This window comes from Epinephelus moara, chromosome 11 (assembly GCF_006386435.1).
Source record: "Epinephelus moara isolate mb chromosome 11, YSFRI_EMoa_1.0, whole genome shotgun sequence".
NCBI classification, from domain to species: domain Eukaryota; kingdom Metazoa; phylum Chordata; class Actinopteri; order Perciformes; family Serranidae; genus Epinephelus; species Epinephelus moara.
In genome coordinates this window covers 1548569-1567341 of record NC_065516.1, presented here as the reverse complement: position 1 = coordinate 1567341, position 18773 = coordinate 1548569, and the positions used below count along the sequence as shown (strand labels likewise).

General features: G+C 39.7%; 1 protein-coding gene across 3 annotated transcripts; it reads left to right on the top strand.

Moving 5' to 3' along the window:
* Positions 1 to 1410: 1410 nt before the first annotated feature.
* On the top strand, positions 1411 to 17693 carry acot9.1 (acyl-CoA thioesterase 9, tandem duplicate 1). 3 transcript variants are annotated; one of them, XM_050057093.1, is made up of 16 exons: positions 1411 to 1558; positions 3490 to 3584; positions 7658 to 7684; positions 8465 to 8510; positions 9306 to 9476; positions 9566 to 9603; positions 9700 to 9783; positions 10482 to 10585; positions 11597 to 11670; positions 12779 to 12846; positions 12932 to 13043; positions 14072 to 14162; positions 14464 to 14549; positions 14633 to 14720; positions 15011 to 15161; positions 17036 to 17693. In XM_050057093.1, the coding sequence occupies exons 1-16, from the start codon at positions 1545 to 1547 to the stop codon at positions 17089 to 17091; spliced, it is 1305 nt and encodes a 434-aa protein (XP_049913050.1). In that variant the 5' UTR covers positions 1411 to 1544; the 3' UTR covers positions 17092 to 17693. The 3 variants fall into 3 exon arrangements, with proteins under 3 accessions (XP_049913050.1, XP_049913051.1, XP_049913052.1); XM_050057094.1 differs by lacking the exon at positions 7658 to 7684; XM_050057095.1 differs by lacking the exons at positions 1411 to 1558; positions 3490 to 3584 and having other exon boundaries at positions 7663 to 7749.
* Positions 17694 to 18773: the final 1080 nt, after the last annotated feature.

The window sequence follows — 18773 nt, the reverse complement described above, 5'->3', positions numbered from 1 at the left end:
ACACTGACTCCAGTTGTTCCCATGTGAGCAGAATCCAAAATGTTCTCAAAAATTCAGTTTTTGAGATAAAATTCTGATATTTGCCAAACTTCATCAACCATGACTCCAAAATATTCTCAATTTTTTTCAGGAAGATTGAAAATGTATTTAGCAAGAATTTGATAGTATATGTTTACAGTACTGTTTACAGCACTGTTTACAGTCAAACATTTTGATGCACTGTAGGCTTAATTTGTGATAAATCAAAAATCCGAGAAACAAGTTTTGTGGAGGACGGTCTGAAGATGCTCTCTAGCAAGTTTGGTGACAATTGAGCAAAAATTGTGGGAGGAGATAGTTTTTTTCAAAAACTGTAAAACTTATAAAACCTGAGTGATGGACTTCATAATTTGTAATGAGTTTAAGTGGACTAAAGTTCCAGCAGTATTGGGGCTACGAAACTGTAGCATGTGCTGTTGATTTTGTAGGTATTTGTAAAGATTTTTGAATTTAAACGCTTATTGTGCCCCCCCCAGGAGGAATATTGACATGTCCTTGGAATCAAGGAAATATGGCATGGGGCCGGACATTTCTGTAAAGTTTGGTGAGTTTTCGCCCTTGGGAAGTATGACTTCCTCGGAAGAAAGAAAGAAAGAATTCCTAGGAATACAATAGTGTCCTGGCAGCTTAGCTGCCAGGACCCTAATAAAGAAATTCATGTTGAAAAAAAATGAACTTCATAATTTACCTTTTCATGCCTAAAGAGGAATAAAACACTCAAGAAAATAATAATTCATAATAATTATTGCATGAAAGGGCTAAACACCTTCTGACAACTTGACGCAGTGATGTCGCATGCAAAGCAGGTGTTTTTTGTCTTTCTAGTCTTAAAGCACTTAGTACTACAGTCAAAGCGTTGGTGATAAAATTCTGAAAAAAAAAATCACATCATTCTACTAGTTTCATGTGTACTAGCCTTTTTGTTGGTCAAATCAAAAAGCAGTTTCATTAAGTGTTCAACATTATTCAGAAAAAAACACCACTATGAGGTTTATTACTGCTAAATTTAGTTATGGATAAAATCCTTCCAGAATCATTACTACATTTATTATAAAAAGTTTTGTCTTCTTTTCGTGGATACTTGAGGAGACCAAACACCAAGTCTTTAGGGATATGGTCCTTGATAAATCTGCAAATGTCCTCCAGAATTTCGTGGTGTGAGAACAATGCCAAAAAAGGTGTAAAACATTTTCAGAATGTTCATCACAGAAAGAGCAGTTTGTGTTCATGTCTGTTTTATATTTCTGCATGTAGTGATTGGGCAGGGTAATGTTTATGGGGAACCAGCCAAACCCTCTTCCAATAATATCAGGGTAATCGAGCGAGTCCATGAATTGATAACGGAGCGTCTTACGTCATCCCGTAATGGGCGGAGCGGAACACAATCACGGAAGCACTCTGGCATCGCAGGGCACCGGAGTACTGTCATTAGCCTCCCTTTCTACCGATCTCAGCGGCTGTATTTGGACCCCTGAACCTTTAACGGCGACACCTGAGATACCGCAATGCTCTCACCGAGGTCAGTGTGATTAGAAACGCACCTCCAACTTCTGTTGATGCTGCTTGAGATTTGCTGATTCCAGACGCTAACCGTTAACGTTAGCGTATTTACGAGCCAGCTAATTAGTGGTAGGAATGCTAAGCAGCCTGTCAGCTACACGTGTCCATGATGTGTTTGTTTGTAGAGTTGTTTTACGCTGTCTTAACATTAACATAAAGAACCCAGCTCAACCTGGGCATAGTGAACCAGGCCCAAACAGGGTGGGGACTGGTAGTATACATAAAGGGTGTGTCACGTTCATACCACAGCCAGAAAAAAAGTTGTTACCCAAATGGTACAAACAGCACTGTGGAGAAATGTACTTTTCTACAGTTTTTCCATTACTGTAAAGTCACTGTAGCAGGGCAAACTAGTGCATATACAATGTTGTATAAAGTGCAATAATGAGCCATTAAAGGGATGGTTCAGTTTTTTAAGTGAGGTTGTATTGGGCACTTAAGTATAGTCAGTGTATTACATACGGTAGATGTCAGTTGGCACGCCCCCAGGCAGTTTGGAGAAGCAGGATGGAGTCCAGCACAGAAGCTAAGCAATCTCCTGCTGTGGATGGAGGTCAGCAACAAAATGTTTTTTTACCACCTTAAAAAAGTCCCACCTAAAAAAATCAAAATCAGTCTAAGTGTACACCATATAAAGAGTCCACCGAGAAAAATAGGAATGTTACCTTGTTGAGCTCAAGAGCTGCTGGTCTACTGCTGCTTTGATCAGTTCATTAGTGTTATTGTGTGACCTTTGCGAATCCAAACTAACTCTTTAAAACTCCAAAGGCACAATAAAACACAATCAAAATAACAGATGGAGGCAGTGGTAGACCAACGGCTCCTGTGTTCGGCAATGTTAAATTACTGTTTTTCTCAGTGGAGTCTGGCTTTGAAGAGAGCGATATTATGGCTTCATTTACCTGGTGGAAATCTCTGGCTGGTGGCTAAAATATGTTTTGTTGCTGACCCCCTCCAAAGCGATAGATCGCTTAGCTTCTGTGTCTGACTTCACCCAGCTTCTCCAAACTAGGGGTGTTCCAACCGCCTTCTACTGTATGTAATATACTGTCTATGTATACTTACTTCATACAACCCCACTTGAAAAAAAGGAACTATCCCTTAAGTGCAGTATAATGGACATAATCATAAACATAATACATTGATTATGTACTCATACAATAGCTATACCTAAGATATGATATTCTACATATGTATCTATTAGGGGTGTAATGATACACTGATATGGATTGATATATCGATTTTAATGATCAGCAGTCCAATATTGTCAACACGAAGTGAAAACATCAATCGGATACATATCATCATCTCTAATATACATCTTTATTTTGAAATTCCCATGGCATGTCTGTGTCACCATTTCTGTCCAAGCGCACTTCCTTCCTAAACTTTAAAACAGTGTTACTGCCCAAATGCCAGACAATGGCAAGCAGCCAAGAAAAAGACAATAAAGATATTTATTGGTATCATCTCATATCAATCCTGAATTGAATTGAAATCATACTGTGGCAGACTTTGTGATATCAGCAAACACTGTCTGCGTTGTCCAAAGAATTGAAAAAATATTGTATTTTGATGAACATATCTTTACTGTGTAAGAATTGACATCTGGATTAACTGTGCTTTTTTAAAAGAAATAAGTTGGTTTCTTAACAAAGCTGCTAAACAGAACTGAAGTATTCTGTAACACCACAAGTCTGAAATCACACAGCAAGCAGTGAGAGTCTGTCTGCCCGCCTGCTCAGCTGTTCACTATGGGGCAGCACAGCAGGATCAAAGAAAGATCAGATGACAGTTATAATTAGAGGATGTGGATGTAACTGGACTCCTTGGCTTTAAGGTCGTCCTGGGGTTTATTTACTTTTTGTCATGTCCTCATGTGTGCTGCAGGCTCCTGCTGTTGCGGTCGGCTGCATCCTTGACGACAAGGTCGTTTTGCGCGGGGGGGGTGTCGAAGCAGGGCAGGGCGCCGGACATGGCTGAAGGTAAGACAGCAACCACCCTTCTTGACTGACTTGATCAACCTTGGACCTGGTTTAATCACTATAGACATGTGCTGTGCTTGAAGTTTTGTTGTTTTGACTCTTAGTCTTGTTTTTGCAAACTGACTTCAGAACTGACTAACTGACTTGAATCATTCCTCACATCTCAGATTTTTCTCAGTAGTTAAAAAAAAAAAAAAATCAATTTAGTCTGATTATCAGGCACAGAAATACCTGTACAGTGGCTTGCAAAAATATTCACCCCCCGTTAATGTTTTTCCTATTTAGTTGCATTACAATCTGTAATAGAAAAAACGGGAAGCGGGGTGAATACTTATGCAAGGCACTGTACATCACTTTTAGGTAACAACATGTTCATCCCAGATCATAAAACAAGTGAAAATCTGCAGCTTTATTGATTTACTGTAGTTTTATGGTCACAACTTTTCCAGTGCCAAGGCTTTAGACAATCACCTGCTGGATTTTGACACACTTTACTGTAATAATATGAAGGATACATGTATGGAGCACCTTAATGAAGGTTGTGAAAGGTATCTGCACAGCTGGTAGATTTTTTTCACAGTCATTTAAGGTTATATCTGCATGAGCTGCTACATTCAGGTCAGCTCACACCATAGATGTAGACTTTGGGGGGAATGCAGGGGACACTTTCCCTCAGTATTAAGACCATGTGCATTTGTCCCCCCAAAAAAGGCATTCAAGTTGCAAAAGACCATAAATTGATTTACAAAAGGCACAAATTGGAGCATTAACGTTTTCTAGAATGGAGGAAATAAAGTGTGTAGTTGTAGCCTACTACTACTGAACTGAAAATTAGCAAAGTGAACCTGTAGATGGACATGTGCAAGCTGTCAAAATATTCTTGTTGACATCCTAGTGGTACACCACAAACACACATAACATCATGTGGAAGTGACTGGAGAGGACAAAAAAAATCTCAGACACAAAAAAACAAAACAATCAGCATCCAAGCTGAAGCTACATGGGAATATTTGCACAGGACTTTTACTTTCAAGACCAGAGGTGTCTGAAACATCTTCTCCAACCTGCAACTCAGTTTATCACTCAAAAGGATATCATACCAGTCAGCTGTAGAATGTGTGTGTGTGTGTGTGTGTGTGTGTGTGTGTGTGTGTGTGTGTGTGTGTGTGTGTGTGTCTCAGTGCATCACATTCTGGGATGCTGTAAGTTACCAAGGTGATCAGGGATTCAGACACACAACTTTACAATAGAAATCTTACTGAGACAAACACTGCAGAAATCAGCAGGAAAGATGGAGCAGTTTCTTAAAGCAACCTCTGATACAGATGACAAGCAACAGTCAGGCCTCACAGCTTATCATCATCATGTCCTGTCACCAGTCCTTCCTGAAGCTGAGCATGCAGAAGAAAAACAAGACTCTGGAGACGGAAAATGAGATCCTCAAAGAGAAAGTTGACTTTCTGATGACTGGCACTGAGCAGTTCAAGGCAGAGCAGCGGAGAATCCACAAGGTGATCAAAAACAGAGACAAAGAGAGGAAGCAACTGCTGCATTGCCAACATGAACTGTTGGTGTTGGGTAAGAAGATAAGTATCCAGGAAACAGAACTGAGGAGGGAGATCAAGCAGAACGAAGAGGAGCTGAAGTCAGTAATGAAGGAGCTGCGGTCAGTGAAGCTGGGAGCTGTAAACCAGAGAGCTGAGACGGTGCAGCTGAAGGAACAATACCATCAGGTCATCAAAGACAGAGACAGCCTGAGTGACACGCTGCTGCACTGCCAACATGAATGCTTTGAGCTATGTGACAAGATCAGCATCCAGACGTCAAGCATGAACAAGAAGGACAGTCAGTGTAGAGAGCAGCTGAAGCAGATCCACCTCCTGAAGCTGGAGAAGCAGAAACTGGAGAAGGAAATGGGCGTTATGGAAAGCAATGCAGAGGAGCAAAGGAAGGAGCTCCGAAAGTGTGAGGAGGAGCTCCACACACAGAAAGAGAAACTCAAAGAGAGCAGAATGTATCGTGCTGTTGGGGAACAAATCGGGAAAAAAATACTAATTATCCCAGAAAGACCTCACGCGGTGAGAAGACCCAGACAAGAGGTGCCTCATCAGAAGCTGGTGTCCTTGCAGAAAGAGCTGCTCGCCTAGACAGAAGAGCTGAATAAAACACAGAAGGTCTGTGAGGAGCTGAAGGAGAAACTGACAAAGGTGGCGGTGCGCTTCCAGCTGTGCCAGGCGACGGTTCGAGAGCAGAAAGATAAGCTCATGGCAGTGACAGCAGAGAGTAATATGTACAGAAGTCTAAATGAAGAACTGAGGAAAGAATTAGAAGACATCAGAGCGGGCCGCAGTGAAAAGCACCAAGAAGACCAAAAGATACAGAGGTTTATAAATACATTCTAAATATAAATATTTACAATGACTTTAACCCTCCTGTTGTTTCCCATTCACTATGCTATGACTGTCCTCCCTGGTCAGGGTTAAATGGCAAAATAATTTAGCAAGCTGGCCAACTGATATATCCACTCAGATAGTATTTTGCTAAGGATAATGTTAGCAAGCAAGCTAAGGTTAGTCAGCTAGCTGCAACTAAGCTATGCTGGCATTGGTTGCTGCGTAACTTTTCTTGATAAAGTAATTTACAAACATCACGCCATCTAATTTATCAGTCAGGTCAGCTCTGGAGTCTGGATGTGTTGGATGAAGTTCATCACCAGATAAGGATGCAACAATCTGATAACCTGGACCTATCATATACATTCATTCAGTCAAGGCAGGTCACTGATCAGTTTATTGTGCCACAGCTATCTCTGGCCTCACGTTACCTCACATAAAAAAGTATTACGCTTAGTTCCACACAGTAAGGTTTACAGATTTTGAATTTGGGAATATTTAAGAGAACTGGTGTCAGATCAGTGCTATGAACTGGAAGACAACCTGAGTTGAGACATCTCTGTTGGCACTGAAAAAGTTTGATTGACGCATTCCATTCAAAGGATCTGACAACATTGATGCTGTAGGACTCCAGCTAAATGGCAGACATTCAGTAATAAGCTTTAACAAAGCTGCCACCTGATCTCTCTGATGTTGTTGCCCGTTTCATGTTCAGCCTCACAGGGTTCTCCCACACCACTCCTCTTCTCTGCTCACTACTCGGACTCACTGCTGCAGCTCGCATCCAGCTCAAGAGTCTGCTGTTGGCACACATAGTCAGTCCCTACAGGCCTCTGCCTCTGGGTGACTGGCTCAGAGTTTTGGACTGTTTGTCAAACCAGTCAAAGGATTCAAAGACATGGTCTTAGTCCTCCATGACAGTAAACTGAATATCTTTGCGTTGTGGATAAAACAAGACAGTTGAGGAAATCATCTCAGGTTTTGGTAAACTTCTGACATCTTAAAGACCAAACAACTAATTGATTAATCGAAAAAACATTAAACAGAAATTAAAGTAATTGTTAGTTTGATAGCCATTTCCATCATTTTATGACCTTTTAGATCAAACCTCTGATTGATAAATTCAAGAAAAGAGTTGGTAGATTAATCTCTAGTGAAATAAAGCGAGACTTGGACACAAAACGAAACAGAACAAGCGACAAGTATGGACAAACATTTTATTTCTCTGTCCAGATCCTTTCCCTAATGTTGTCAGACCCTTATAATAACAATCTGAGCCTGTTTTTGACAAAAACAGCCACTTTAAATGGATGTAAATTGACAGTGCAAACATGCCCCAAGTGATTAAATTGCAGCCTGTTTTCGCTGCTGCTGGTTGCAACGCTCTCTCTCAATACTGGACCAGTTTCAGAAACTGTTGCTCCCATGAGTCACTTAGACACAAAAACCTGGTCAAATAGGGTCCAGGTGGAAAAATACCACAGTTCCCCTTTAAGTTGCTTGTTTTGACATCAAGCTCTTACAGCTCTCTGTCCTGTTGAGGTGTCAGCACTTCGGTCAGAAGCATTTGTCGAATGAATGTAAAGAAATGTAACATGGTGACATATTTAATGTCTGTGTGAAACCCCCACACATCCAGCCTCATCCTGCACCGTTTTAATCATTTGTGTTTCTCCACAGGAAATCCACTTTTACACGTGTCTAATGGTGTGTGTTGGTAAACCAAGACAAAGCATACCTTTCTAGACCACACTGCTCGCCTCGTACACATAGTAATTCTCCTCTAATTTGCTCTAATTGCACGTTGATTCCTCCTGCATGTTGGCTGACTGAACATCCATTCTCTTCTTTTACCTGAAGCACACGTTGTTTCATGTACAGCAGCTTGTTGCTGTGCATCTGTTCTGCCTTTAGTTAAGTCTTGATTTAATGTTCACACCGGCTGGATTTCTGCAGGCATTCGATGGTGGCCGGCATTCTGTTAACCTTCTTCTTCTTCTTCTTCCCTCTGATGCACTGAGCTTCAGTATTTTGTTACAGCTGGTTTCCACCCGATAGCTGTCTCCATTCGACTGCTTCTTTTCTCTGTGTGTTTCATGTTGTCTCCATGTTTGGGCTGCAGTCTTCAGGCAAGAATTACAGACATTTTACAATGTGGTTAATTTAAATGTAATTACTAAACGTCCAAGAGATTTACCTGTGCGTTTTTGGTGGCATTAAAGCTAATTATCATGATCCAAGCTATTACTAAGTGGCCATGCTGCAAAATGCAAACACATCATGTCTGATGTAAAATGACTGAACTAGTTTCCCTGAAGGCTCCAGCTGTAAAGACAACAGAAGTGTAACAGCCTCATTTCTTGATTACAGAGACAGTATGAAACATATAGCCTTGAACTTTTGATGCTTTCACTACAGTACACATACTCTGATACACACTCATACACAGACATACAGGAGATCTGATTGCCTTTCTGTGTTTTTCAGTGCGAAACAGGCTGAGAGAAATCGTGGGAGCTTCCACTAACTGGAGGTACTGAACCATCTGTTTCAAAGCACAGAGAAAACACTATGATATCTGTGACAATGTATGTACAAAATCTCTTTTTTAATAATGCCGAGCCGAACAGTTTAATACAGGAATGTGCAAAAGTTCAAGTCTACAGTATAATCTATAAAGAATATAAATTCTTTTTTATGCTCTACCAATGCTTCCCTCAAATTCCACAAATTTGTGAGAATAACTTGCACTTCAGCTGTCTCGGACTTACTCACTTTATTTCAACAGTTAAAAAGAAAATTAGAGATAACATTTTAAAAAGACACAGAGGACCTCTGCCCTTGTTACACTTGTATGTTTTGTCACGTTTTTATCCTTTATATTTAATTTTTCTAATCCTTATTTTTCACACTATTCTTGTGTATCCTTATGAGCATGCCACACTTTGTTTTACTACAAATATTACTCGTGTATGTGACAAATAAACCTTTGAATCCATGGAAGAACATTACAAAACAGAAAAAAAATAAAAAATAAAAAAAAGACAGAGGAGGCAACCACTAGCTCACTAAGTAGCCCAGGCACCCCATGTGCAAAGGCTATGTCCTTGCTGCAGCGGCCACAGGTTTGATTGCAACCCATGGCTCTTTGCTCCATGTCGTCCCCCTGTCTCTCCTGTTCACTCTAAATCTGTCCTGACCAATAAAGGCAAAATCCAAATAAAATATATATTTGTTTTAAAAATAAAGGGATATTTACCAGAAAAAAAATCCACGGGGTGTATTTTTAAGGTTTTATATTTAATATGTCCAATATTCTTGTGCGCAGTGACCACCAGCAGGCCATGGCGGAGCGTGTGTCGCTGTCATCCATGTTGGCGAAGTCTCAGAATGACCTTCCTGCCAAGAGGATGAAGGACAGCTACCTGGAGGTGCACCTGCCTCTGGGCTCTGAGCCACAGCTCAGAGAGAAATACCTGACCTTCCACAATACCGTCAGGTACACACAAACACACACACACACACACACACACACAATTTGAAGGTTAATGGATAACCTATAACTCGCTTCCTTGTGTCTGTTCTCAGGTTTGGTAGAATCCTGGAGGACTTGGACAGTTTAGCAGGTATCACTGTAAAACAGAATGTTTTACATTATAGCTCGACAGAAAGTTCAACAAAGTCAAACACTGATACTTTTTCTTCCTCGTCTCTCTCCTCAGTCCTCATCTCCTATTCTCACACCTATAATAAGGCACTGAAGAGGTCTCCTCTGTCCATCGTCACCGCCCTTGTGGATAAGATTGGTGAGAGTCTCAAGTATTTTTATGGTTTGTTTTGTTTGGTCGTTCTGAATTAAGTGGGCTTTTCTCTATTTTGTGCCTGCTCCTCTCCTCTCTCCTTGTGTCTCTTCCTCAACTCCTCTACTCGCATCTCAGGTGGGAGGGACTAAGACATGAGGAGAGGAGGCGAGGAAAGGAATCGAGGATGTACAAACTATAAAATTAGAAAAGCCTACTGAAAAGTTTTAGGTCGCTAATCTGGCTCAGATTTCTACATTCAGCTCCCTCTGCCCATTAACTCTTGTTTAGTAGTTGTAGCTGTTGTTAGTGCTGAAACAAACAGTCAGTTAATTAATTAAAGACAACATTTCTGATTATCATTGTAGCTTCCTCCATCTGTCCTGTTGAAATATGTTCTCCCTTTTTTGTGCATAAAATGTGCCACAGTTCTGTGGATCCTGCAGCAGTGTGTTTGTTTCCCATAGAAAAGTTAAAGATGAATTATCAACGGTAACACCAGACGAGGACAGAACATTTTATTATTATTTATTAAGGTGCTTTATTTATCAATAGACTAAACTCAAAATGTTCATGTAATCTGTTACATACATTCATACTTTATTTTGAACACACCCTTACATACAAATGTTTGAGTTTAGATGTTGTCATTTTAATATCAGTAGTTCCACCCTGAAGACTTTTGTTCTTTTTTTGTCAAACAGACATGAGGCAACACATCATCTACCCTGACTGCGACATCAAGTTCACTGGTCATGTGACGTGGGTGGGAAATACCTCTATTGAAGCCAAGATGCACATGTCACAGGTAGACACACACACACACACACACACACACAGGCAAAAACACATCCTGTATGTGTTTAGTTAAGTTGTTTGGACAAGTAAGAAAATAAATAATTTCTGAAGAAGATAAAAAAAAGGGATTGAGTTGGTGAGAGTGATCAAGCACAAATTCACAATAGCTGTGATCACGTATGGGCATGAATCCATGCATTTATGCATTCACACACACACCACCTCACAAACACTTGTCACTAGTACAATGATGCCTACGATAGCCATTTCATGAGTTATGAAAGAGACGTAGCAAAATAATGTTGTGTATGCCATGATCACAAACACGCCTGACCTCCAGGCCAAACTTGAACCTCCTAGGGCAAAAACTGTGGCTGCAAAAGGTTGGAGATATTTTTGTGGACCGACAGATGGACTGACAGAGCTGCTGTTCGCAGCCAAAAACACAAATGGAACCATGAAGGTATTTCAGCAGAAAATATGAAGAAAACAAGGTCAAAGAATAACACACATTAAAAACTACTCAAACAGACATGTGACATTTAGAGAGGGTCAAATTTTAACAATATCCCGTGATGATAGGTGAGCAGTAATATCTGTTATGGTTGCAGAGACAAAGAAATAAAACCACTCGCAATAAACCAAAGTCCGCCAAAATCCGAAAATAAGGCTGTCATCATCCCACCCAGATTGTGTATTAGATATTGTGTGCAGATCATGCTGATCTGTTCTGTACGACACTTTTTGGGGAGTTTTTCCTGATCAGCTGTGAGGGTCCTAAGGACAGAGGGATGTCGTATGCTGTAAAGCCCTGTGAGGCAAATTGTGATTTGTGATATTGGGCTTTATAAATAAAATTGATTGATTGATTGATTGTTTTCATTGACATGGGATCACTACGTGCAGAAACGCGACAGAACTGAAAACAAACATTGAAATAAAACCAATAGTTTCAGATCAGCAGCAGAATGAAGTGCAGACTAGCAACAGGAAGGATCTCATAATGTGACTCTTCTTTCAGTTCCATGATGGCACGTATTCTCCAATTCTGGATGCTACATTTGTCATGGTGGCACGGGATCCAGAAAACAAGAGGCAAGACACTAAGTGCACACAGTCCGAGGTTCATTTACACAGAAGAAATACTGATGCAGAAATGGAATGAACCCAAACTGTCACACCCTCACTGCTGCATCACCAGTTTTCTTTATAAAACAACAGATACAAAAGAGATAAGAAAAAATACTTACAAAACAAATAATGGCCTGTGTGATGCAGAATTAGCACAATTTACAGAATCATTTTTCTTTTTCCCCCCTTTCCTGCATGCTTATCTGCACATCCCAAACTCTGTAGCTAAGGGAGCTTACATTTCTACCGATCCTATTGAGAAGGGAAGAGGACAGTGACACAGTAGAGTCATACAAAGTCTGCTAATGATGGGGTTATAAATTCAGTCCATTTATTCCAGATTTGATAGAATATGGTCTTTTGGATCCTTTAAAGAGGTCAGCTTTTTCATTTTATATATTTTAAAATTATCCCATACCAACATTACGAGTGTTTATGAATTTGTCTTTGAGATATGGTGGACTCTAGCGGACTGACACTGTAAAGTCCAGACTCAGATCCTGTACTTTAATAGAAGTACTACCACACTGTAAGAATACTCTGTCACAGTAAAAGTTTCGCACTGAAAATGTTAATTCAGTAAAAGTTTGTAAGTATAATCAATAAAATGTAATTCAGTGTTCAATGTGTGACTGTCACACTATTATATATGATGTCATCAGATGATTCTGACCCATGCATGAATGTAAAAGCAGGATTTTACTGATGTAGTTGGCTGAGGTGGAGCTCATTTTGAACCATTAACTAATGATTATGTTCATTATGGATTCATCTGCTATTTTCTCCATTAATTGTTTGCTTTGCTGACACCTTGACAATGTCTGTTTTGTCCAACCAGCAGTGCAAACCTCTACTAAGCTGCTACTAATAATTATTACAATTATGCAAAGGAAAAGTTTGTGAAGACATGAAATGTTTTCATATGAAAAACGACTTTGACCATCAAAGTTTAAAAACTTTCCGTCAATCGACTAATTAATTAGTTGAGTCATCATTTTAGCTGTAATTATATGAACTATTAGGTGGTTCACTTGTAACAGTAACTAGTAACTGCACTTTTTCTTCATTTCAGGGCAGCTTTTGTGAATCCACTGAGGCCAGAAGGTCCAGAGGAGGAGAAACTTTTTCAGGAAGGAGAAGGTGAGAGATCCTGACATGACCTCAGTTAAGATGAGATAATGCTATCTGTTTTATGAGTTTTTATCTTTAAATGTGTGTGTTCCAGCTAATAAAGCTCGCCGTGTGGCTCTGAGCACTGCCTCACTCCTGAAGGTGGCACCTGTAGACGAGGAGAGAAAGATCGTACACAGTCTGTTCCTCAACACGCTGGACCCAAAGTAAGATTGAGATACTGTGAAATTTATTCTGCACTGTGCTGAACTTGACCCCTAATGAGGTCAATAAAAATTCTTGTTTTTCTAAATAAAAGTCTGGTGAGGTATCAGTTTCATTGGTTGGAGCATGTGTTTCCAGTCAGTATTATTGTTGGTGCTGCTGTCGCAAAGGCAACCAGATCGCTTTCCTTTTTTACTCAGAGCCAAGCAGCTAATAACAACACAGGACACACTACATTTTATTTTCCACAGTTACTTCAGTAGTTCCACCGTCCACCATTTCCACTACTGGGGAAAGTGACTGCAAAGAACTGTTTACTTAAATGACTTTTTGGTAACTGGGGATAGCTAGTCAAGAGAACAAACGTGCTATCCTCTTCCTGTTTTGGTTGCTCAATGGTTGACACACTTCCTTTGTGCTGTAAATTGAGCCATTATGTTCCCAGAAGATGTTACCCGGTGACAGACAGAATTACATAATTAAAGTGAGGCTTACAGAGGACCAAACTAAACGCTGATGGTGACATTTCTCTGTAGCCATTACTTTGTGCTATCAACATTTTCTTCATAATGATAAGTTAAAGGTCCAGTGTGTAGGATTTAGGGGATTATATTAGCAGAAATGGAATATAACATAATAACTATGTTTTATTTAGCGTATAATCACCTGAAAATAAGAATCATTGTGTTTTCGTTACCACAGAATGAGCTGTTTATACCTACATGGGGTCCTCCTCTGTGGAGATCACCATGTTGTACCACCATGTAGCCCAGAGCAGACAGATAAAACACTAGCTCCTGATGGGGCCATTTGCGTTTTCAGTTAGTTGCAATCTGCAACCTTGCCACTAAATCCCACACACTAACCCTTTAAGTTTGGCCCGATTGATGCACAGTCCAAGGATGTGTTATTATTTAGGCTGTTGAGGCTACAGTACAATGGTACACTTAAAAAAGCTGTGAATGTGTTGTGTGTTATTTTAGGACATGCAGTATTAAATATGTTTTTGTGCCGTCTCCTCCTCCTACAGGACGGTTAGTTTCCGCAGCAGAGTTCTGCCTCCAAACTCTGTATGGATGGAAGACGCCAAACTGAAAGGACTGGAGATCTGCCACCCTCAGGTGAGAGGGGGAAACAGCTGGAGTGACAAAACAGATCTCAACCTATAGAAAAATGTCTGAAATTCTTCCCTACATTCTTTTTTACTTTGGCAGTGCTTTGAGTTTGATTTTGTCTCTCACATTTGATAGAAACGCCACGGCCTGTTCTGTTTATACTAAAATCCATCAGCCATTCACATGAGAAAAGTAGATTTTTAAATACATATTACTGTGGCCAGTGTTCCTCATGATTCCTCATGTTTTTGTCCAGTCGTTTAGTTTCAGCTGGAGAATATCTCTTTTCTGTCTGTGTGTTGAGCAGGAGAGGAACATCTTTAACAGGATATTTGGAGGGTTTCTGATGAGGAAAGCCTACGAGTTGGGCTGGGCCAACGCCTGCTCCTACGGGTGAGAGCTTTTTAAGAGAACATGATGCTGTGCCAAAGAATACTGGTTTGCTGGAAGGTGTCAAAGTGTTTGTTTTCCTGCAGAGGATGTCGACCCAGTCTGGTGGCTGTTGATGATATCCTCTTCCAGAGACCCGTGGAGATCGGCTCCCTGCTGCTGCTCTCATCACAGGTCAGAGAGACATTCAGCAGACTGAGCAGTGACTATGAGAAAAACCTTCTGTGACAATAATCTTTTTAAACATTGCATTGTTGCAGCTTTAGTGTTATATATAACCACTTGAGGCATTTTAAGAATTACTGGTTGATTTACTAAACTAATATTACAAACATTATTTCTGTAAATGGAAACAGCCACTGTTTAATTTAATAATGCAACATGGCTGAAGAGTGTGTCAGTTTAGACTGAAGGCTGAAGTGTGTGGCTTTTGGTGCTTCAGCAGCCTGTGTGTGTGTTTTCAGGTGTGTTACACACAGGGGAAGTACATCCAGGTCAGAGTTCACAGCGAGGTGTTCGACCCGCTGACCCGCCAGCACAACACCACGAACGTATTTCACTTCACCTTCGCTTCTGACCGTGATGTCCCCAACATCATTCCAATGACATATGGAGGTGAGCCCTCACACACACACACACACACACACACACACAGGTGAACACAACATACAATACACCTAAGTATGGTTTTAAGGTACTTTATTTACTTGATTATTTAAATCTGCTACTTTACACTTCTACACTACATTTAAGAGGGAAATATTGTACTTTTTACTTCACTGCATTTATCTGACAGCTTAAGTTACTTTGCAGATTCAGATGAGTAATGCAAAATATAATCAACAATTAAATTGTAAGGTATTATTCACAAGCTGCCCAGCAGAAATTAAAATTATCAAAATGAGCTCGACCTTTACCAGCTGCAACATTAAGGTCATAAACACAGTAATGCATCATAGTTATATTTCAGTAATACATATTTTTCTTAAATGGGCCATGTTGCACAATAAGTACTTTGACTTCTGCTACTGAAAACGTTCCAGAGTGTAGGGTTTAGTGACAGATTGCAACCAACTGAAACTTCACCCATGTGCCAAGTGTGTAGGAGAACTATAGCCATTGCAAAAACGCAAATGACCCTGTCTAGAGCGAGTGTTCAGTTGTCCTTTTTAGGCTACTTTAGAAACAACATGAGGAACTCTGTAGGAGAGGACTTGCTCGGCACGTAGATATAAACGGCTCATTCTAAAGTAACGAAAACACAACCATTATTATTTTCAGGTGATTATAAACGAAAACATAGTTATGAATATTATATTCCATATCTGCCCATATTTCCTCCTTAATCCTACACATAGGCTTTTTAAATATGTATTGATACCAATAGTAAGTGCTAATATCGTAGGCAACTGGACTTGCTTGCATTTCTTGAAGACGTTTTGCCTCTCATCCAAGAAGCTTCTTCAGTTCTAAATGACTGGTACGAAACCCTGTGTGGGTGGGAACCCTTGCAGAGTCGTAGGGGTCACATGTGAGCTCTTAGTTTTAGAGTCGGTAAGGTCACAATGTGAGTCGTTGACCCACCTGGCTACCATGTGAGTCGTTAGGGTCAGGTGGGACCAGGGGTGAATTGGTGTGAAGTTGTCTGGGGAGGGATCCCAAGATTGCATTGTAGGTGGGTGATAAGTGGTGTCGTAAGCCACCCCCTCTGTTTAACGATGGTTGTTCCAGCTTGACGTAGCTCTCCTGTTCTGTGCCATGCACTTATTAAGTGGTTGTTTTACCTCCCCACTGTATAAATCTGTGCATTCCTGGCTGCACTGAATTGCCTACACTACATTACTCTGCTTATGTCTGGGTGTTTTGTCTTTGGGGTGGACAAGTTTCTGTCTCAGTGTGTTACTGGGTTTAAAGTGCACAGGGTTGTGGTGTTTGAAAATCCTCCTGAGTTTCTCAGATACTCCTGCGACATAAGGAATGACAATGTTTAGTTTGCAAAGGTCCAGTTGGGATAGCCACAGGTTTGATGTGCTTCCCTGATGTGTTTCTGTTCCTTCACCTTCCCCTCTGTCCTAGTGGGCACGTTTTCAGCCCGATGATTCAGTGTCCTGTTGTTTGACTCTCACCACGGACTGGAGCACAAGTTGGGAGTTATCAGTAACTGACAATTCCCGCATAGTATACCATTAGGTTAAAGATCTGAGTATTTCTGACAAGCCTTTTCATGAACACTCTTAACTATGTTCACCGCATGCAAAAGATAAATATTTACTTGAGCTACAGAAAGACAAGGGTGAAAAATACTGGTTGAAATGGGGCTGTTACTCTCAGGACACAGACACTGGTTAACACTATTTTTCTTTGTTTTCAATAAAAAGAACAGTTAAAAAAGAGATGACAAAGCCTTTTGACTCTTGCAGGCGGAGAATTCTTGAATTACTTTTCCATCTGAGATGTTTGATGCAGGTGTTTTTGTGTTTGTGTGACAGAGTCGATGCTGTACCTGGACGGGAAGAGACACTTTAATCAGACTGTGGAGGAATGAAACCAACATATCAGCGGACTGCCTGCCAAAGCCTTGCAGCATCTGACCAACGAGTTCTGAGAGTGTGTGTGGGGGTGTGTATGTGTGAATGAATGCAGTTAATTTAGTATAGATCCTTTTTACATCACACCTTGTTAACTTTACCGTCCTCCACACGATGACCATGTTTGACTCCATTATTTTTTCTGGAAGTTTACATTTTGGTGTGAAGAGGACGACTACAGTACAACACCGAAATACATTTTTTGAGATTCATTTATATTTTTTTCACTCTTTGTTTCACAGTTGTAACCATGGTTACAGCTACCAGGCGGTTTGTTTTGACAACAGGCAGCGTTTACAGCTTCTCAGCAGTCAAATGAACCAACGGATTCCTGGCCTCGTCTTAACCTCATGTATACCTGATTTGCATGGCTTTACAGTATGTTACATTTTTATATTCCACTGTCGCTTATACGCACAAAACTGTCCTTTTTTTTACGGTAAATGGGAAGATTTATTCTGAATGTGTCAGAATGCTGTGAGGGGGAGGAGGGTGCCATTTTTTTCCTGGCCTTAAGATGTGTATTTACTCAAATGCAATAAATTAATTCTGTTTATCTTGACTTTACAGTCGTCCTTGTGTCTTTGCTTTCATTATGTTTGATACAAGTGATCACTGGTGGGTCAATGTTATATAATACTTAAAGAGAGCTTTGTCAAATCTGAGGAAATAACCCCTGATGATCCAACAGTGATGTCAGTTTTTACTTTATATTTATAACACAAAGAAAAGTCCCACAGCGCCATTATTATTTATCAGAGCAACCAATTAGACTGACCAGCCAATGAGAGCCAAGAGAGACTGTGACGTTGTTGTGTGACATCATCTCTCGTGAAGCGATGTGAAGATGTGATAATTAAGAGATGACATAATTAAATTAAAAAAAAGAAAAGAAAACAATACAGAAACATATATACTTTATTTATTGCCCCTTGTTTTATTTATTATTTTTATAACCATAATTTTGATTAACTTATTTATTTTTGTAAGTAATCATGCTCCCATTTATTTGTTTATTTCCCATATCACTTTTGGGTCCTGACATTCCAACGTATTTTGTCAAATTAAAACTGAAAGGCAAAGATGTTTATCTAATCCTTATTTAAATATAATTATTTGGTTTTACCCATTTGTCTTTTTCTTAGTTGTATTGTAATGAATTAAATGATGTGCAAATAAAGTGATGTAAAAATATAATATTCTTCATTTATTTATAGTTTTTTTTTTTTTTTTTTACAAAGAAATTTTTATTTTGAATAATCATTTGAACATTCATATTGATTTATGTATATACTTTTTTACTTCATTTTAATGTATTTTTTTAAACTTATTTATTTATGTCACTTTATGGCCCCATACCACACCAACTGGTATCAACATAATAGATAAACAAACAAACAAACAAAAAAAGCTGTAACAACATGTTAAATGATGCGTGCAAGTCAATCTGTAAATAAAGTCCTGAAAAAAAAGAAGTCAGTTTTGATGGTTTCTTTTTTTGGTATTTGTTTGGTTTCTGTAGTTTTACAAATCTGAAGGCAATCTTTCTGACCTTGTAGTGTTAATTATACAGTAGAATACAAATGTCCTTGCTTTGTTAAACTTAGAGCTTTTGAATTTTCTGTGAACAAAAAAGCTT